Source organism: Crocodylus siamensis, chromosome 4, assembly GCF_052110815.1.
Source record: "Crocodylus siamensis isolate JL-2025a chromosome 4, ASM5211081v1, whole genome shotgun sequence".
Classification (NCBI taxonomy): domain Eukaryota; kingdom Metazoa; phylum Chordata; order Crocodylia; family Crocodylidae; genus Crocodylus; species Crocodylus siamensis.
Window position 1 is genome coordinate 86,926,380 of NC_143398.1, and position 21,785 is coordinate 86,948,164.

Genomic DNA, 21,785 nt, shown 5'->3' on the forward strand with positions numbered 1-21,785 from the left:
TATAAGTGGACATAGCTCCTGAGTCAGTGGAAGAACCTAATTCTTTTTTTTGGGCTCTGAGTTGGTCCTACGGAGAAAGGGCGTAGTGACAGGATTGACACATGTTCTTGGATGGATCTGGAGAGTGTTCACAGGGGCAAAATACATTCACAGAGTTTCAATTCTGCCACTAGAAACCACTGGAGCTGCATATAGGGTTTTCACTTGTTTGTAGCTCTGTGTAAGCTAAAGCTATGTTCCATTCTCTATCCTCCAGGTCACTTAGTTTCTGTCCTAGTGTATATAGTTCTTAGGTAAAACAGAGGGGTGCCACTATTCCAACTGTATTAATGATGGGCAGGGATGCCCATACTTGGTCTTCCCTTTCTGTAGACTAATGTCTTATGTCTCCTTTTCATCTCAGGATGTTTTAAATGATAAGATCTCCTACCCTGATGGCACTTTCATGGACTGGGAGTTCAAAATCTCTGTCATGTATGACATTGCCAAGGTAAGTGGTTTGGTGATACTGAAGCAGTAGTAAGTCTGTCTTTATATTAAACCTATGCAATCTTATATAGTGGATAGGGACAAGTCATGACTCCTAGGATGTATTCTCTTGATCAGGTGTTGCTTAGTGGCTAGTAGGCCCTGGGAGACTGGAGTCTTAGGTTCCATTTCGAGTTTTGCTGCTGATTCAGCACAGTGTGACTTTGAATAGGAAAACCCCAATTTTTTTTCTCAATGGTAGAATCACACATTCTTGTACCAAAGAACCCCTAAGATTTTTTTGTAATGAATAGTTTAGTTAATATTTGAAAGAATGGTAAAACTCACTCAGTAGGGATAGCCATTTCAGGCAGTGAAGGTTTAGAATGGGAAATTCATTTTTCACAGGAGCTGCCTGAGATTTTAAGTAATGTTTAATATGCATTTCCATTTTGGAAGGGGAAGGATGGGGATGGGGGGCATGGAAAGTTTTGGTTTAAATATAATGTGCCTGTGTTTAGTTTAAAACAAAAACGGACCCAAGAATTTCACACACACAATTAGATAATCTATGCCTTCCCCTTCCTTTGTGCTCCATCGATTTCCTGCTCCCATTCCTGGTGTTTCTTTTTGCTAGTTCTTCCATTTCCCTACATGCCTCAGTTCAGACCTGGTCTTTGTGATGAATGATTCTTCTGTGTCTGTTTCAATGAGATACTGAAAATCTCACTCTTTATTAAAATCTCCTTAATCCAAATTGTCACAGTTTGGTGGCCAGGTTAATGAGAATTTCACATTCAGTTAACATTCAGCCTGAAGTGTTATTTGAAACAACAGTTGTGAACTCCTCCTTCTTCTTAAAGGTTCTAATAAGGTTTTTTTTTTAACACTTTCCAATTGAGCTTCACAGGTCTCCCGCACAGATACTGATCAACTGGCTAAAGGTTGGCCCTGAGTACAGTGCCCAAACTAATGAGATTATACATACACAAAGTAAAATGCTTACAGAATTCCCATTGAGTTGAACACTGATTTCATAAATGATTGGCAGACATTGTTCCATCTGTAAACATTACATGAAGCCCAGAAAGAACAAGGACCCTTTCTGTGAAATAGCACCTCAGATTATTTTACCCATATTAATAGAGATGATTCAGACAAGTTTTTATGAGGAGTGTTCTAAATTCAAGAATATATAGTGATTTGTAATTATGCCTGGAACTTGGCATAAGGAAGCTGAATGGCTTAGTGAGTACTGTACAAACTTCTATCATTACTACCTGTCAAGTACCTCCACTACAGTCCCTTCCTTATATCTGAAGAGCTCCTTCTCAGTGTTTACCTCTAAATTCCCTGCCTTCCACCTCATATTCCCCTGTACCCCAACACCCAACTATCAGTCCCCAATACTCCTCAGACCCAATTCCTTCTCCCTGCAGTTCAGTAACCCAGCACCCACTTCCTGTAACCCTACTGTCCATCTCTAGATCCTGTGCACCCCAACTTCAGTACCCCTGACTGCTGCTCAAAAGGAGGAAGCAAGGCAAGCCTAGAGGGCTGTCTGAGCCAGCAGCATCTGCTCATCACCCAATGTTCTTGCTTTCTTATGATAAGTCTGGTGGGTGCCACCTGGAGCAGCATAGAACCGGCTCTGTGTGACACAAACAAGCCATGCAAAGAAGGAATTACAGCAATTGAGCCTTCTGGTCATGAGGGCACCGTTGCTGTTGCAAGGTTGATGTTTCTCAAATAAGAGAGCAACTGCAGGAAATTGTACAAGTGAATGAAATATATTTGTATTATATCAGAAAAATGTCTGTGTTGAAAGGGCTTCTTCAGTGTCAAAGCTGAAGTATGTACTTTGTGAATTAGTAATTTAGGAGCACAAACCTAGCCAAAAGTCAGTGGGACTTGTATTCCTAACTCGCTTGGGCAGTTGTGAAATCCCATTTAGGGCTGACAGACTCCCCACTTCCAAGCGTGGGTCCCCAGTAACTGAAGGGAGAGTGAGCCTTCTTAGATGCACCAGTAAGACTCAGTCTTCTCAGGGTACAGACCAGGGGGCTCAGACACAAGTAGAGTACCACACAATCATCTTATAGGAGTCAGGAGTTGAGGGAGGGTTTCTGTCTTACTGGGTTTACTCCTTGTCTGGTGGCAGCAGGGGGATGAGAGAAGGACAGTAGTAGGAAGAAGGTCCTGAAGGTGGCAAACTAGGCCTGTTTTAGTAGGCTTTTTACTTTGGGTGGTATGAGCTGAGTCTCCAGAGATTGGAGTATGATAAATGCACATACATGTAACCAGATCCAACCGTTTTCTGGGGATGCTTAAGTCCCTCAGAAAGTCCTTGGGGTTCAAGCCTACCTCTGCTCTGCTTCAAACCCAACTTATCTTAGCTCTCTCACACAGATCCTGGCAGGTTTCTTCACAAAAGACAACAGATTACATGCAGTGATCATAATCATACAACCTCTGTAATCCACTGTGAAGTTTAATTATCATCTGGCCCTTGAGAGGATGACATTTGGATGTGTGTGCTTAGGAAAAAGGGGCCACATTCAGGGGGAATCGAAACTGGTATAACGTACCCTTTCTTCCGGCCTCTTCAGTGTACATGTTTTCAGCACTTTGCATACCAAGAGACCAGAAGAGAGAGGTATAGCAGCATAAACAACTGAAAGGAGGATGTAAATAAGTATAAGTTAAAGTCCTCCACCCACTGTTTTAACTTTTGCTACCTAGTAGCTGCTTTTCCTGTTACACTACTCTCTTCTGGCCCTTTGACATAAATGTTATGACTTACTTGACTTATTTCAGGCTAAGTGGGCAAGATTCAGAAGTGATGAGTAAGCGAGTGCAAATTACAGGCTTTGTGTGTGAAACATAGTGAGCGGAGAGAGCCTGAGTGTAAAACAGTTCAACTGGCTCTGAACATAACCTGCATGGCAAGGGAGCTGGACCTTCAGGTACAAAACATTGACTAGTATAGATTCATAAATATCAAGGTCAGAAAGGCCATCTTTTCATCATATAAACTGACCTCCTGCATAACTCAGGTGATAGAATGCCAGCCAGTAACCTTGGCATTGACATTTGCCTGCTCTTTTCTGTGCAGAAACAGACCTGCTTAGGTGTTTTTGACTGTGGGGCATTCTAGCGAGTGGATGTCTGCAAAAAGGATACAGATTTCCCAGACAGATTTTTCCTTTAGCAAAGGCAACTTCATGCATTCTAAATAAATAAATAAACATATGGGATGTATTTTTCAAGGTTGTGAAATATTCATACAAACTGTCACTTTGCTAAAAACATCATAAAAACTGTGGTTGCAAATTGCAAATGAAATAAACTTCCCTGAGTGGAAACAAGTTTCTAAACTCTCCTAATCATTGGTGGGAAGCTACCAAGAAGCACACAGCAGCATCATAGAGAGTTAATCAAGAGGAAAAACATTCCTCTGATTAACTCTAAAGAAGCTGGAACTGTGTTGGAATTTCAGAGCCCTGGTTTGGTTGCCAAGTTCCAACTGACAGTTAGTAGGACTTTGGAAAATAATACTTCTGGAATTATTCTAATAATATAAATAATAATAATAATAATGCTAAATAATACTCCTGGAATTGTTATTATTATTCCTGGACTGGGTGAGGGTAAAATAGATTGATCATTTTGAATGTGTGGAGATACTATGCTAATGAAGACTTCTGAAAGACTTAAATAACTGGATCTTGTGTTGAACTTCCAAATTCTTACTAATTCTGGCAGCCGTCATTACAATTTTCTTCTTTCCCTCCTCTCACCCCTTGCACTCATCAATAACAGGGAATGTCCTATCTGCATTCAAGCAAAACTGAGGTTCATGGCCGTCTTAAGTCAACCAACTGTGTAGTGGACAGCCGCATGGTGGTAAAGATCACTGATTTTGGCTGCAATTCCATTCTGCCTCCAAAAAAAGGTATGCAAAACTAGTATTAAAAATGACACCTCTCTCTGTGTCCTCCCAGCCACAGAATTCTTCTATACAAATTCATTGGATCTCTAGTATAGTAATGTTATAGAAGGTTACATTTTTTAGTCTGCTGATCCTTGTTAATATTTACTCTGAAAAGCTACATGATATCCTGTGATCTATTATGCATCAAGTATATGGAGTACAGAGAAGTGAATGCATGACATTCTGTATAACTTTATTTTGTATAGTAACTTCCATACAAAATGTGTCTGAAAACACTATGCTGAGCTAAATAATGTAATCACACAGACAAGTAACAGTAGACAGAGAAAGCAATTAAGTAATATAAGCAAGAGAGGAAAGAAAAGTGTGTTTTAAACTGAAATGTTAAAAGACAGAAAGAGTCCAAAGGAGGGTGAACTGCAGGAAGGTTGTTCAGATGACAGAAGCTGTAAATAAGAGGCTCTCACTCTCTCCTGTAGGAGAGACAGAAAGGAGTATAGGTATATCATGATATTATCATTGATCCTAAGTGGTGTGACTGCATGAATTTTCATAGTATCTTGCCATTTACCATGATATAACTTAAACATTAACACACAACACTTCACGTTCCTTAAAAATTTTCTGGCAAGAACTATCCATAGTCATTCTAGTCCTTAGGTAGAATTACAGCAATTTTTGTTCTCCTAGCATTAATCAGATTATGATAATTGTTTTTCTGCCCTGTGTCCGCCAATCCCCAAGAGAAATTTTGGTATAAATAAGCATTCCTCTCTCCTCATCTATCTTTCTCCTCCAAACTGAACTTGGAGTGAAGTTGTGATACCTGAATCATTCATATAGTAAGCAGCTGAGATGACATAAACACAACACAGTGTCATCCCTGAGATACATACTTTGAAGAAAACATGGGGCTAGAATGGGGAGAGAAAATTCTTATATTCAGACACAAACATCTTCAGTAATAGCAATGGAAAATTGGTGGTTAGGAAAAGGGTATTGAAAGGGTAAAGATTTTACTCATTCCTCGTAGGTTTCCCTCATTCTACATATGTCTTATTTCTATTTATTTTAATTTTTATATTAGCAGTACATTTATCTTTTTTAGCCACTCAAGAGTAAATGCTGTTCAGGCAGACTGAGAATTGTTGGGCTTTGGACTTTATTCTTAGAGGCAAAGCTAGTGCATCTCAAGAGCAGTAAACTGGTGAAGGTGGATTACTGGATTACATATTGTAATTATGATAGCAGGGGACTGGATTCAGTGACCTAGAAAGTCCCTTCTAGTCCTGTGTCTGCATGTTTATGATGATTGCATTCTGACTCTGATGTTGCTGACTGTTATGATTCTGCTTTACAATTTCATAGATTTCATAGACATTAGGGCTGGAAGGGACCTCGGGAGATCATCGAGTCCAGCCCCCTGCCCAAAGGGCAGGAAGGCAGCTGGGGTCATAGGATCCCAGCAAGATAAGCATCCAATTTACTCTTGAAGGTGTTCAATGTAGGTGCTTGAACCACCTCCGCTGGCAGACTGTTCCAGACCTTGGGGGCTCGGACAGTAAAGAAATTCTTCCTTATGTCCAGCCTGAAACGGTCTTGCAGGAGTTTGTGACCGTTTGACCTCGTCATCCCTTGGGGCGCTCTGGTGAACAAACGTTCCCCCAGATCCTGGTGGTCACCCCTGATAAACTTATAGGTGGCCATCAGATCACCCCTGAGCCTGCGCTTTTCCAGGCTAAAAAGTCCCATGGCTCTCAGCCTGTCATTGTAAGATCTGTTTTCCTGACCTCTGATCATGCACGTGGCTCTCCTCTGGACTCTCTCAAGCTTCTCCAAATCCTTTTTGAATTGCGGAGCCCAAAACTGGACGCAGTACTCCAGCTGCGGCCTCACCAAGGCCGAGTACAAGGTACCACAAGTTAAGATACAACTTCAGTGCGCCATGACAAGGTACCACAAGTTCACAACATCACTAGGTCTAGACACAATGGTGATCAGTTTGCAAGAGACACATATGGATTATTGTTAGAGTGTATAACAAAATGCTGTTATGTCAACTTCAAAACATTTGGGGATTATTTTTATAGTTTCATAGATTTTAAGGACAGCAAGGACAGTTATGATGACCTCATACATAAAACAGACCATACAATGTCACTCTGTATCTAGCCCCCAAATCTGTGTTTGAAGTAGAGCACCTCTTTTAGAAGTAGAAAGAGGTGTATTGAAGTCAGCCCTTCTGGACAACAGCTAAAGAAATAATGAAAAAATGTCAAGGCGGGGCTGAGAGATGAAAAGAGTAAAAGGGAAAACCAGGATACTATTGGGGCAGATGTGGTTCCAAAGAAGGTCATGCAATCTGTTTCTTGTCATACTCCCTCTCTCTATCTTCCTTGTTTGGCTGCTCAGATTTGTGGACAGCTCCTGAACACCTCCGCAAAGCCGATGTGTCTCAGAAAGGTGATGTGTACAGCTATGGAATCATCGCGCAAGAGATCATCCTGCGCAGGGAGACATTCTACACTGGCTACTGCCAGGACTTTAAAGGTGAGAGACTAAAAACCCAGTCCTGCCTTTCACTGTAGCCATTCACATGAGGGTACGGTGGTAGTAATTGTTGTTTTTTCTACACCTTTTAGTGAAACCATTGTCTACATTTGGTGCTTCATCTGCTTCTTCTCTTGCTGGGCAATGAATGATGTGCCAAATAGAAGTGACAACTTGTGAGAGCCATTACTGCCATTTTTTAAAATTAAGATTGTATCAAATTTCCTTTTTTCCTCCTTGCAGCGTTACATGAGCCAATGCTCTACAATACTTTATAGACTTGATGTATCAGTGAAAAGCCCAGAAGGCTTAGAGTATCATAATATAGTAATAGCAAACATCAAAACCAAAAGCAACACTGTCGTGAAACAGCAAAGGAAACCCAGCAGCATGATAGAGGAGTGTGGTGGGCTAGTCAGGCTTATTCCCTTTGGAAATTCATAACTCTAACTTCTGGTGCTGCAGGATAAAAAAAGTGTTCTCCTCTGCTAATCCTCCTTCACGTATTTTCTGTACAGGGATTCATGTTTTGTGGTACTGTTCCAAGTCACGGACAGCCTATTAGATCCTGGTTTCCTTGGATCAGAAATATAATTGGATATCTTGGAGGATTTCCCCCCTTACTTCAAGAACAAGATTAAGTACATTTGAACAAAATTGCTCACTGTTTTAGAGGGTGAAACTGTGCCTTACAGGGACAAACTCAGCATTGGCTTTTGTGAAATTTTAGGAAGTTTGTTCAGTGAGGTTTCAGGGTTCCTGGGTGAATGTTACCTTATGCCTTATGAGTTGAATCCATACCTCATCTAACTAGTGAAGCAAGAAAGGAGTTATAGAGTCTGATTATCTGGAAGATGTTCAGTCCCAGACCATATGGGTATGATTAAACCTTTTGAAACAGTGTTAGTGAAGCAGGTAGAACTCTATTTGAATATGCATACAAGTGGTAAGTCTGTGAAACTAATTAACATGGATTGCCATAAATTCTTCTGGGATTTCAAAAGCATTACAGATTTAGAGTGAAAGTTTCAAATGCCTAAAGGACTTAGGAGTCTAAATTCCACTGAGTATAAATGGGATTTAGATTCCCAAATCACTTTGCTGTTCCTGAAAAATTTACCCTGTAGTCCAGTTTTCTTCTGATTTTTGAACAGTTTATTTCTGCCTTATGAACATGGGTCATTAGTCTCTGACTGCCTGGTTTATAAAAGACTACTCGGAGCTTTTAGGCAAATAGAGTAACTCTATTAAGTTGGTTCATTACTGGTCTTTAATCACTGAAACCTTCTTTCCCTAAAAATCTACCTATGATACCAAGTATTTAGAAGTTTCTTTTATTGGGAAACCAGGATTGTTTTGCAGTTCTGGAAATGAACACATTTTGTTCAGGTGATATAAATCTAGTAATGCTGTGATACCAGAATCCATCCATCATCACAAATTAGTATTGCCACCAGCATATCAGAATATGGGATTTTCCTAATTACAGGTTACCAACAAGTGCAGGCACCTCTTTCTCCTCTGAGTCATCCTGCCACCCCCTCCCTGTGTTTGTTTTAGCATGCAATGCAACAGACTGCCTTCTAGCTTTTTCCTTCTCTTAGCATTTCAGAAGAACTTCCAGGGTAAGTTGGCACTGTACATTGCCAACCCTGCAATATTCCAAGAATGGAAAATATAGCCTCTCAGGATATAAAGAGGCATAACAATTATATTGCTATCAAAGGATATTAATACAAGCTGTTACTTTGCAACTCTTGCACCTCTGTGATCCTCTCTCTCCAACTTTTTAACTCTGCTTCATACAGCTGCAAAGTTAGGGTAATTTAGCTTACTTGTATTGCTACTGGATTATGCAGATGTAGGAGTGACAGCATAATAACTCCCTCCCATTTGAAAGTAGCTAAAATGTATGTTTATTCATCCCATCTGGTTGCCATCTTATTAATACAAACAGAGATCTGAAAAGGTTCATGTGGAGGGAAAACATGTCAGATTTAGTTTGGGGTTTCTGTTTGCCTAAAATCAAACCAACAAATTTTCTCCAGTTGTCACACATTTACGGAGTTCTACTTCATTAGAAAACTGATCATTTGCTAACTGTACTGTTTTTAGCGTAATGATCATCTTTATAGCAGTATACTTTCCTTGCAAAAGTATGCTGTGACAGACAGTGCCCAGCTCTCTGTGAGCATGTGATGGGGAGAGAGGGGGAACAAATAACCTCCCTTCTTTACCTTGTGCAGGGAGCAGTTATAGTTTCAGTAGTTGGAAGTAATTAGCACGTGTAATATCACTAGTGGCAAAAGAAAATCTCCAAAATGGGTGGAGAGGGAGCCCATGATCCTCTTGCCATCAGTTAGCTGACAGACCTTGTCCCATATGAGTGGACTAACACAATGCCCCCTTTCAAACAGTCATTCATTAACCACATTCTCCCATTGTTTTGCTCGGGTCAATAAACAGACTGCAGGCACAATATTTTTGACTGGTTCTAATGGGCAGTGGCCTTCTCACTGTCCCCTGCTCAATCACTGGGGCAGATTTAATAATCTGGCCCTTTAGTGTCACCTGGATCTGGGTTTTAATATTATACCTCACCACAAGTTTTGCCTGTTCCAAATATCTTCAATATTTCCATTGTGCAGGCTAAGCCCAACCAAATAAAAAATTTTTTAGCATCAAGGGATGCACTCTGTGTCACCTTCTGAAGCTGGCATAGATGACAATATACTTAGTATCCTTCTAATACTATTGGGTCTGTAGCCTGTTTGCTTATTCTAGGTTCACCAAGTGATGCTTTTAATCTGCCGGTCATCCTTTAAGTACAATGACACATCTTCCCTCCAGTACAGCAACTGCAGGTACACTCAATGGAGCTTTTCCCAGTCAATACAAAGTATGTTCAGGTTATACTGGTAGGTTTACTGGTTTTGTTATTGTTCCTGATTTCACAATTTGGTTTAATAACTTTGGCCTACATATAGGCAACCAAGGGGCTAGGTTTCTATAGCAATGGTGTTCAACCTGTGGCTTGCAGGCCAGGTCCGGCCTGTGAGGCTCTCCACAAGTCTGGAAATTTGGCAATGGGGGACGAGTGGCAGTGTCAATTGCCACTCTCCTGCTCCCAAATAATGTGGCCAGTGCACAGTTGGGCCAGTACATGCATCTGAATCCAGGTGTGGTGGATGGTACCTATGGATTGACCCCACACATAGACCCCACATAGGATCTAGCTCATGTGTCACCCCTGACCCACTTATCTGGCCCACAGGTCCAGAAAGTTGGACACCATTTTTCTATAGTATGGTTCTGTAATCAGCAGGCTCTATTTTACCATTAGGAAGGCTTTAAAGACCATTAGTTGCTTTTTGTTTATTTGGACTAACTCATTAGTTATGATGAAAGAAAGAGAGGGCAAACCTAACTTATTTAAGAAATGTTGAATTATGCTTGAGGCACCATCTACCTCTGAACTACAACTAGATACTATGATGACTGGTACTCTATAAATATCTGAGAAACAGTGAGAGAAGATTGATGTACAGTTTTACTAATAGCAGGCAAAAATTCCCTGTTTTATGCACAGAATTATATATGAAGTTTCCTGCAGAAGGCATTTTCATGGGTAGGCTGGCATTAGATTAATTTTTGTCAGGGAGGAGACATGTCAATGGCACAATATAATTGAGTCTGGCAAATATGGCTTGAATTCCAACATGTTCAGAGGACAGAGCACTCTGATAGGTGGTGTCGCGTCCGATGACCGGTGTACCCTTGACCTGCGAGCCTGGGTTGGCACGACCAGCTGGACACGGGTGGGGTAAGGTGGTTGGACAGGTGTGTAAGCGAGCGGAGTCAGGAGGTTTAAAGCGTATTGGTTACACAGAAAGTTTATTTTTACTTAGATTACAGAAGAATGCAGCGTAGGAAGGAAGTCGTGGCTGCGCACTGTAAAAGAGAAGTTTAGCACAGCACTGTAGATATTTTGTTGTTCAGATTACAAACTGAGTAATACAGATTTTTAAGCAAAGCATATAGGTGATTTCGGTCAGCAGGCTTTCGAGAGCTCTTGATGAGAACGGACGAGTCGACAAAATCAGATACGCCTGATAATTTTTACCGTAGGCGGGGAGAGAGGTCAGCGACTGGCCAAATCGCTGGCTATGTCTCCTGGACGTGCATGAAGAGCTCCACCGAAGGCGGAAATCTTTCCAAAATTATAGCTTGCAGGGTGGCCTATTACAACACGCCAGGCATGAATAATTACAGGACTGCCAATCATGACTGTGAACAGACTCTGTGTGTTTCTCTCTTCTGCTCAGGTTTCATGCAAGATTGACTGCACATGTGTTTTACATTTAAGCTGGGGGGTGGGTTTTTTGGATACGGAACTATAATGACAAAATATGTTATGTTAGCTTTTGACCTTTTTGCCATCGGCATCTGAAATCAAAGCTTTTTCTTTGACAGGTGGGACAGTATATTCATGATTATGGGTGATGAGCCAAGAAATTACTATATTTTAAAATTATGGAGATATATATATATATATATATATATATATATGTATGTATGTATATGTTCAAAGTCTGATTTTTAATGGGACTGAGCATCTGTAGCTCGTATTGATTTTATGGTAATTTGTGAGTGCTCTGTACTTCTGCAAATCAGCATATAATATCCTAATGGGCTTTCATACTCTTTTTACCATGTTTATACCACATGCCGAGAAAGGCACTAATAATGCCTAACATTCACATGTCACATTGATGTCTATCATTACTAATAAATACACCTATCCATTTCTGTTTCTTTCATTTCCAAGTTGCCTTCAAGTTCCTCTGTTTTAGCTGTGTGCCTTATAATTAGAAATACCCTAAAGTTCAGATCCATCTCAAAGGAAGGCCACCATTATTTTTTGCCAGTGTTTGTCCTGATCCAGGCTCTAGCTTCAGGCCTTTTTTCTGTTTATATCACCATCTAAGCCTACTGTATCCACCCTGAAATGCACTCGCTCTTATGCTCTATTGTTTACATATGCATTTTTTTCTGCATTAGAGAAACTTTACAGAGTGGAGAGCGGCAAAGGAAGGAAACCCTTCCGACCAGACCTATTCCTAGAAACAGCAGGAGAAAGGGAGCTAGAAGTAAGTGTAAAGTAAAGGAAAATACTTTACTGTAGAGAGGCAAAATTTCCAGCCAAGCCAGACTGGGAGGATGAAAGTGGAACACATGGTATGATCCAATGGCCTGGCCTCATGGGAAGGAAAGATATTTCATAAATATCAGTGCAACAAAAATGTAATTCAATGCAATTCTCTCATTCAAGCAGCACAGTGTCTCTTTATTCTGCATCTGGTGACTTTTACCACCTAACCCATGTATTACAGGGTGGTTCTTTATGGAGTAACAGGGTGTGTAATGGGAGGCGTTTACTGATCCTTAAAAAAAGAATAAGCATATAAGATATTTTTTCTGTTTTTCAGAATTTTTAAAAACAGTTTTAATTTTTTATGGGCTGTATGGCACAAAAGAGATCCCTTAAAATAAAACTGAAACATATGTGTATGTATAAAACAGTCTGTTGCATGTGGTCAGTTGCATCATGGGGAGGGTATTTTTATTGTCTGAAATGGCAGCTAAAAGTTATTTCTGTAGGTGGTGTAATTGGGCTGAGTGGATTAATAGTGTGATCCTATGTGATGATCACCACTGGATTAGATGGATCAAGCAACTGGTACAGAGTGGCAAATCCTATTTGTAAGTCAAGTAATGTTGAAAGGATGGTGGCAATTTGGAAAAGGCCACCATTTTCTTTTGACAATATTTGTAAACAGCAGCATTGTCTATTTGTAGTGGCACATCTTTTGATAAACAGAAAATTGTTTAACCCCCCCTCCCAGATAAATACCCAATACATAATTACAATTCGTCACCCATTGGAGGCTTGGGATCTTTTGCTTCCCTATCTTTTATAGACATTAGTTTCAAATTTAGCGTATGCTGCTTGTTAGTACTGATCATCAGTATTATCTGAACATCAGTACTAGCTGTCCACTGATCACTGGCAAACATGAAATGACTGTTGCTGTAAGATATGAGTAATGAAAGTCTTATAAGAATAATCAGTCACATATGTTAATGGGTTACTGGACAAAAGAGATGGGAAAGGAATCCTATATTGACTACTGAACAGATGGTTGCTTTTGCCGTTCATTGCCACTACTGTCTCTGCCAGTTGCTCATTTGAGTTTCCCTTGAACTGTACATTCTCAGGTATATATGCTTGTAAAAAGTTGCTGGGAGGAAGACTCAGAGAAAAGACCTGACTTCAAGAAAATTGAGAGCAGTCTGGCCAAAATATTCAGGTAAGCACCACAGTCTCTGTTCTGTAAAATGTTCTGGACTCACAGCACCTGGAAACCTGATGATTATAAATACAGTATGTCTGTAAATGCCAGAATGGCTTAGTCAGTGGGAAAATGATTTGTTTACTGGAACTCTCATCCTTTGAGAAAAAGGAGTGTGTATGTGTGTGAGTATGAGAGAGAACAAGCTCAAGTGAGCAAGAGAGATGATCATGAGAACCCAACTTTTAAAGGTGCCATACAAGTTAATTAGGCTAGCGACACACATTCAAAAAGCCTGAGCCTGAGCCTGAATTGATTCAATCTTTGCAGGTTAGTCTAACCTGGCTAGGCTAAAATGGTTTGTAACCATAAAGACATCCCCTCTGGACTGAAGAAATGCAGGCATGTGCATGCAGTGGCTCAGGCTAGAAGCTGGGTGAGGGGGGTGCTAGATCAGCCCTCCCTTCCCTTCCACATGCTGACTACAGCAGAGGCATGGCTAGGCCCTGGAAGGACCTTCTGGTTAGGGAGGGGTTCCCTCCCCCTCATTGTTGATAACAGCATTGAGTTGCACAGCAGGGAGTTACACAAGGAGTTGTTAGCATTTATCAACCCATCAAACAAAACAACAGCCTCTCTCATTAACAACATTTTCCAAGGAAGGAATGGAGGGGAATTACCAGCTACCTGTTGATTAGCTCCAAAAAGCCCTAAGCCAACACTATCCTGTCTGCCTTTGTCCCGTCTCTCACAGCACGGACGATAGCCAGCATGTGGTATGCTAGCTAATGCTGAGAGGTGTCTATGTAAGGCAGGCGGGGGGGTGGGGGGGAATCCCTGCTTGAGCAGGGAGAGGTGAGGGGCAGGGGAGCAGGAGAAAACCAGGTAGATGGAGCTCCAGCTAGGGAGCAGAGGGGTGAGGTCAGCCCTGCTGGGCTGGAGCAGAGCCCTGCCCAAAGTTGTAAAGCATCTGCGATGTTGGAGGACTCTGATTTAACTTAAATGAGGAAGGGGTCTGGGATAGACATTGCATAAATCAGTTTGACCCAAATATATTAAGTCTGATGCAACATTCAGCCAGGTTTATCTCAAACTGATTTCAGCCATTGTCAAACTGATTATGTTCACTGAACATCTGTTTTGTCACAGGTTTAAACCAGTTTCTGATCACTTAAACCAGTTTATGTGTAATGTCTATCCTTATCCTTAGAGACTCAAATCACCAAAATAATTAAGTGGTGAGACTACTCAAGTGTCAGATAATGGCTCATGATGCTCAAGTGAATGGATTTGAGTATGAGATGATGACAGATTTAGGTGGCTTGAGCTGATAACTGATATGGGTATAGATAACACCAAACTGAGGTTATTTGAAAGGGTCAGGTTACCAAAGGTTTAGGTAGTTACAGGTACATAGTTAGCCATGTTAGTCTGAGGACAAGTAGAAGGCAGAGTAGATTTACACTTTATAAACTATCTAAAGTGTGTGTGTGTGTACACACATATAGGGGGGATCTAGGGAAGGTGTAGTGGTATCCCTATGCCATTCGTTGTTCAGCTGAAGTTTAAAATTAATTTCCTGGCAGTGGCAGCAGTATTTCTAGTCAGGCAGCAGTGAGGGGGGTCATGTGACTTTATGACTCATTATAATCTACCTGATTCCTTCTAAGCTCTTCATTGCACAGGTGTTAACAACGCTCCCCTTTTTAATAGTTTTAATGTTCCACTAATCAAGCTTTTCTTTCTTCTGCAATTGTGCCGTTTGTTAGCTGCTCCTGGTAATATAGCTCCTATTTCATAGCCCTGCAGACTGTTTTTAATTTCAGCTAAAAACATTAACTCCGGTATGCAAAAAATGTACATCAAACATTGGATGCACTGTGTGGATGCTCAAGAAGGCTTGATTTTGTTTTATGAATCTGAAAGATGTACCTTTAATGACTACAGAACTAATGAAACAACATCTTTTGATTATTTTTGCTTAGTTTGCTGTGTTTTTTAATACATAATGTATGATATGGCAAATTAATACATGTTCAAATAAAATTATATTTGTTTTTGCTTTGATCTTAAACTAAATAATACAGACCTAGGCCCTAGCATATTAATTAAGCTTCTAATTTCTTTTTACCTGGAAAACCATGGGCAGATCTAGGATTTTGAAAAGGATCTATGGGAGGATTGTGAATACACACACACACACACACACACACACACTGGTTAGTCTATGAGATGCAAATCTATCCTACTTTCTATCTGTAGTTAGAGGACTCAGCTTACATGAGTTTATACAATCATTAAATGTGGTGATGTAAACAATCCTACTTGAACATTCTGCCGTTTCACCTGGCGAGTGTACAACTGTTCCACTGTTTAGTGTTTTGGGACATTTAAAAAGCTAAATTAAATAAAAAGTGGGCTTTCAGACACTTCCCATGGTAAACTGTTACCCTCTTTTTATTCTTCTTCCTACAAATCAATCCTATTTGCTCCCTGATCAATTTCTGCTGCTCACCTCCAGCTTTATTTTTTCTGATAATGTGGTATCTGAAGTGGAGCACAATGTTCCAGATGAGGTCAAACCAGAGCAGTGCAGAAGGAGGACTACATTCACCTCCACAGACATGGGGGAGCAGAGATCACATATTCCGCAACTGGAGGCAGGTTCACCAAAGGGGAGGTCATCCTCTGGCCTTTTCACAGTCACCATAAATAGGGGTTTTAATGGAAGAAAGGCAACCGTAAAATCTAGCCAGAACTCTTTTACGAATCTGAATGCCAGAATCTTCCAGACAGTTTGAGCCTATCTACTCAGCCTGCAGTGAAACAGGGCTATCACTGCTTTGTGTTACTGCAACTCTGCTCTTGGCTGGCATTCATCTGAAAGGAGGCTCCAGGTTTGGTTGCACCAGTGGAATCCAATGAACAAATCTGACCCAGGGCCTTGTTATTGCTCTGTTGATGCCATCAAACATTTGCAAATTGTTCTGGTGTTTTTAATTTTATAACCAATGTCAAATATATCTAATTGCTGCCTCCTATCAGCTGTCCCTCCCTCTTAGGTATCTGGCTAGTTGAGTTACTCTTTCCTAGCATACATTTGTTTTTCATATTATTTTGGGTGACCTGGAATTGATTACATTAGCAAGATCAAGTCTTTTGGGGTTGCTGGGAAATTACAAATGTGGGGGACTAATATGGGCTACAGGCCTTCAAGACTGAACATAAACTCTTTACTAGTAAGCATTGGGAGACTTTGAGAACTAGATGCTGAAATAATCTTCCATTATTTATTTTTGTCTTTATCTCCATCTTTTCCCCTGTGCTGTTTCCAGTAACTACCATAGCCAGACCAATGAAAGCTACATGGATACTTTAATCCGGCGCCTACAGCTATACTCTCGGAACCTGGAGCACTTGGTGGAGGAGAGAACAGAGCTATACAAGGCAGAGCGGGATAGAGCAGATAAGCTTAACTTCATGCTGCTCCCAGGGTGAGTGCTGACCAGGGGTGGGTACTAAACATTACGGGTGTGCAAAGCAGGCCCTATTAGATTTGGATTCAGCCTGAATCGGGGACAGTCATTTGATTTGTTGATTTGGATCACTGTCCCTGATTTGATTCGGCTGAATCCGAATCTGAAGATTCGATGCTGATTTGGAGAATCAGCGATTTGGACATAGACACAGCTTTAAAAGTTCTTTCTACATACCTCGAGGTACCAGCATGGCTTGTGAAAGCTGTGATGCTGGGGCACATGGACCATCCCACAGGAGTGCAGGGGCCTTCATGTGCTTGGTGGTGAACCTGGAAGTGGACTGGCAGTACTTCTGGTCCACTCCCGGGTCTGCCAGGGAGCACACAGGGGGGCCCCCTACGTCTCCCAGCTTGGCTGCAGGGGGACCCTGGGTGCCTCCCCAGACCCAGGAGGTACCAGTCATCTAGCTAGGGGGGCGCAGGGGGGCCCTCCTGTGCACTCCCCAGCGGATGCAGATGTGGACTAGAAGTGCTTTTGGTCCACTTCCAGGTCTGCTGCTGAACGCTCTGGGGACCGCCCCATGCTTCTGTGGGACACTCCAGGCGCCCCAGCATCGCAGTGTTCATGAGCCGTCTGCTACCTAGAGGTATGTAGAAAAATCATTTAAAGCTGTGTCTATGTCCGAATTGCTGATCCTTTCTGAATTTCTCTGAATCGACTCAGAGGGTTCCAATTCAATTCGGAGAGCTTAAAGGGTACTTTGATTTGATTCGGATTCAGAGATTCACTTTGATTTGATTTGGATTAAGAGATTCAGCCACTGAATCAGGCCAAATCTTTGCTGAATCAAATCAGGGACCAAAGCTTTGCCCAGCCCTACTGAACATTAATTGTGAGGCCCATTTATGGATCTTACTCATTGTGGGAGGCTTCACACTCACAGACTATCAAGGCACAAACAGCACTTGCTTCATAGACTAAATGATAACACTTCATAGCATTTGCCTCCATAGAGTCAAGTCAGAGACAATGGATCAACTTATTCTGTCATTGATAAGCAGGTGAATAAAGGTATAATTTAGCCCTTTTCATTTTTTCATTACCTATGATTTATGTTTGCACCTTTTAGACACACCATAAAATTCAGGCCATGGACCTTTCTGATCATTAGAGATCCCATGTCTTTATAGTTACTGACAATTTTCTTAGTTGGGACGCTTTTGTCTCTTCAGAGTTTTTGTTCTAAAGGACTAGTTAAAAATGATGTTTTTCCCATAGACATAACATTAATGGCCAAGTAAAACTTTGCTCATTTGGATTTTTTTTTTATTAACAGCTATTAGGACTATATTGCCTAAGCATTTTTTTCTGCAGTTTCCCCTTCTTATTAGACCACTGTGGTTTATAGATGACTTGCAAGAGATTAAGCAAATGGTGTTACTGACTGCTGCTGCACTTACGGAGGAAGTTGTGTGGTGAATTAGATTGATTGTGACATTAAGTTTTGTGACTGGCAAAGTAGAAAGAAAAGTAAGATTTGCCTGTTGGAAGCTGGGGTGTGGCTGAGTGCTAGTTGTCTGTGCTTTGCATAGATAAGACAAAATTGAGGTCAAGTTAGTGGGTTGAGGGAAGCTATCAAAAGCATTTGCAAAGATTATATCCAATCCTCAGATGGAGGGAAGGCCATGTTTGTACTTTTGTGGGTTTTTTGGACTGAAGCCTGTTCCTGGATGCAGAGGCTTTAGTCTTAGGCAAAACTTACCCTGGTGAGATGAATGACATAATTACTTCTAGCTGCAGGTAGACCATGCTACTCAGGTTCATGCCTCTGTTATCTTCAGAACAATTAATTTAAATGTAAGTAAATATGATCTTCAACACGCTAAGTTTTGATTTTTCATGCGGGCTCCCAGGGCCTTGAATGTGGGTCTGATGATATTAAATTTATAAATCAAAGTAACTACATAAGCATAACTAAACGGCACTGTTCATGCGAATAGGGTCCCAGCCTCATTGTATGTAGTAAATCCCAGTGTGGAGAATTACATTCCAGTGGTCTGCAGTTTCTAAATTCGTCATTGTGTCTAAAGAGGTATTGTTGTAGTGTGTTGCTAAAACAGCTGGTGTATCCTGTTCAAGAAAAAAAATCATTTAAATAGTAGAGAAAGTTATCCTGATATTAACAGCATATGAAGTGTCTTGGGATCCTTCAGGATGAATAGCTGTAGAAAAATATAAAATGATTGCCTTAAGAAGTGCCTATACTCACTTGACTGACATGTATCCTCTAACTTTCTGAGTGTGGGTGTTATCCTAGTATTCTTTCTTTGTATGAGAAGATTAAAGCCGACTTCCACCCCATCTCTTTATTAATTCTTTCATCTATCCTGCTCAAACAAAGGCAAATGTAGGGGACTCCCAGACCCTCTGTACCTCTTTTGACTGCTGGACATTTGAGAACAGTGGATAACATAGAGAGAAACCATGGATGCTTTATACAGAATGAGTCTCAGACTTCCAGCAGTTTGTCAGCTGCCCAGGAGTTGCTTTGATCTGCCATACAGATCATAAGATTCAGTTAGGCAGAGCACTTAAGCACATGGTTAAAAGTAAACTGAAGGCAACCTGCTAAATCAGTCTTGACTAGGAAATACAGACAGGAGGTTAAACTAGGTTGATCTATATTTAAAGCATAGTGATTTTGAGTAAAAGAGGGGGGAAAATTAGGGAGTCGTAAAATATCTTTAGCTATCTGCAAATTGTGTTTGGGTGAAAAAGGCTGGTACTGCGGTAAGGGCTCCCTGATTCACCTGATTTGTAATGTTAGGTCTGTAAGTACTATTTAAATGCGTCTTGCAATAGTTGAGCATTTTCACATTTGTGGTGTACTGCCCTGACCCATAATGTTAAAGGACTTTTTTGATTGTTAATCACATTTAAGAGGTTTGTTTGCCTGGAACTGGCTAAACCAGTCCTCTTTCATGCATCAGTCCCATCTGGAAGACATGCAGATAGATGCCACAGAGGGATCTGTAAGTGCAGTGTGGGCACAGAAAAGCTAAAAAAAAACCTGCCAATAGCTTGCACAATCAGAGTCCCAGAGTGTTCATGCAGTCATTATAAATGCTAGTAGATGGACAGCAGGGATGGTGCTGAGAGAGGGGGTTTGGGGGGTATAGCCACCTCAAAATTATCTTAGCTCCCCCTGTTGTGACCCCTCCCAGCACCACCCCTGTCCAAGTCCCCTGCCTCTCTCCCAGGCCACTGCCACTCGCCCCATGCAGCTGAACCTGCCCCTGACCCACAGCCTGTAGAGGCACAGTGCTCCTGACCCAGCACAGCCCAATCTTGCTTGTATACAGTATATATTTTTATTCTTCTTTTGTAGATAACATAGATAAAACACGTCTCAGTGGGTATTGTTAAAAAAAGTGAATAAGTATGATTGGCCAGAAGACATATAGTGCAGCCCGCCCCCCACAATTTTTTGTCTAGCTCACCTCAGCCCCCCCTACCGGGAAGAGGATGGTGATGGCCCTGATGGATAGACAGATTTAAAGCTAGCTTCCTGGAATAAAGTCTATGGGAGAAGAGGGAGCAAATGTTTCACAAACAGAAATAATATTTACTTTTGTGCCCATTGTTTCAGATATTCAGTTCCCTGACACAAGCAAGAGAACAGTCCATTTACTTTCTGCTTTATAACTTTTTAGCTTTTCCATCTCTTAGGATCTTAAAGGGTCTAATACATTTTACAAAGGATATCTGTAGGAATCAGTTCATCTTACCCAGAAGTGTGACTACCCCTGTAGTGGCATACAGCAGCAATTTCAACAGCAGATATACCTATTAGGAAGTGGGCAATGCCAGAAGATCATTGCTAACTGAAAAAGGAAAAAAATTAAGGGAGGCAAAATATAATTAGTTTAATTGCTCTATAACCAGGATATCAGGCCAAACACCTCCTATCCAAAGTAAGATATTTGGAGAAAGTGTACGTGTGCATGTATGTGTGTGCATGTGCAAAGAGCACTGAAAACTGGGTTCTGCCAAGTGTATAGGCAGACTGGACATAAACTGAGGAAAATGAATCTTTTCATCATCAATGCATATGACTCCCAAGCCTTACATAGCAGTCTTTGGAGGAGGCTGACTTGAATCCAGCATTGTCTTTAATTTTTCTCAGTTACGGACAGGGTGGCCTAAGTGATGCAAGTGATTTAAGAAGTCTAGCATTTTCTTTCCAAAGAGGTTAAGATCTAAATGAGAGCTCAGAATTCTAGTGACAGAAGTTACATTCGAGAGACAATCGCTTACTTAGAAGACTACAGAAGTTGGGAATTGGGAGATGGTTCCTCAGTTAAGGTAGGTAGAGAGACACAAAGAGTTTGCAGAGGATGCCTACTGCTTCACAGTTAAAATGTGTTGTTTAGTTCTTCTCATTCGTTGTATGCTTGCATTTATTAAATCTAATGATCACTACAAGAACCTCAAAGGATCTTAAAGCCAGAGATGCTGGTGTCAGGGGTATAATGTATATGGCACTCCAAGTGCCCTTGTATTGCAAGAAGGGTGGGTACAGTGCAAGGGCCAGGAACCCAGGTGTTGACCCAGGAGTCTGGACAGGGTCATAGCCAGAGTCTGGAGATTGTGGCTGAGCCTTAGCCCAGATATTAAAGATATGGTAGGCCAGTGTCAGGAAGCCAGAGCAGGTCAAGAACAAGCCAAAGTCAGAAAGCCAGAATCAAACAACAGAAAGCTATTTTAGGTTTGAGAACCAGTCAGGAAGCTATAGATCATGCCAGAATAAGGCCCAAGAGTCAGGATCAAGCCAAGGCTTAGAAGCCAGAATGAATACCACGAGCTCAGGAAAAGGGAACAAGAACTGGGATCAGAGTTAAGGCAAAGGTGCATCATGGGAGTCTACAAGCTCACCAAGAAAAGGGTGCCAAAATACAAAGAAAGGGCACCAAAATACAA

General features: G+C 41.2%; 1 protein-coding gene across 1 annotated transcript in view; it reads left to right on the plus strand.

Annotated features, from left to right (window-relative positions):
- The window catches only part of GUCY2C (guanylate cyclase 2C), a 66,676-nt gene that overhangs the window by 36,512 nt on the left and 8,379 nt on the right, over positions 1 to 21,785 (plus strand). Inside the window, exons 16-21 of the mRNA XM_090041028.1 lie at positions 404 to 490; positions 4,291 to 4,423; positions 6,836 to 6,973; positions 12,035 to 12,123; positions 13,253 to 13,344; positions 16,662 to 16,820. Coding sequence (XP_089897154.1) covers positions 404 to 490; positions 4,291 to 4,423; positions 6,836 to 6,973; positions 12,035 to 12,123; positions 13,253 to 13,344; positions 16,662 to 16,820 — 698 coding nt within the window. The remainder of the gene's footprint in view (positions 1 to 403; positions 491 to 4,290; positions 4,424 to 6,835; positions 6,974 to 12,034; positions 12,124 to 13,252; positions 13,345 to 16,661; positions 16,821 to 21,785) is intronic.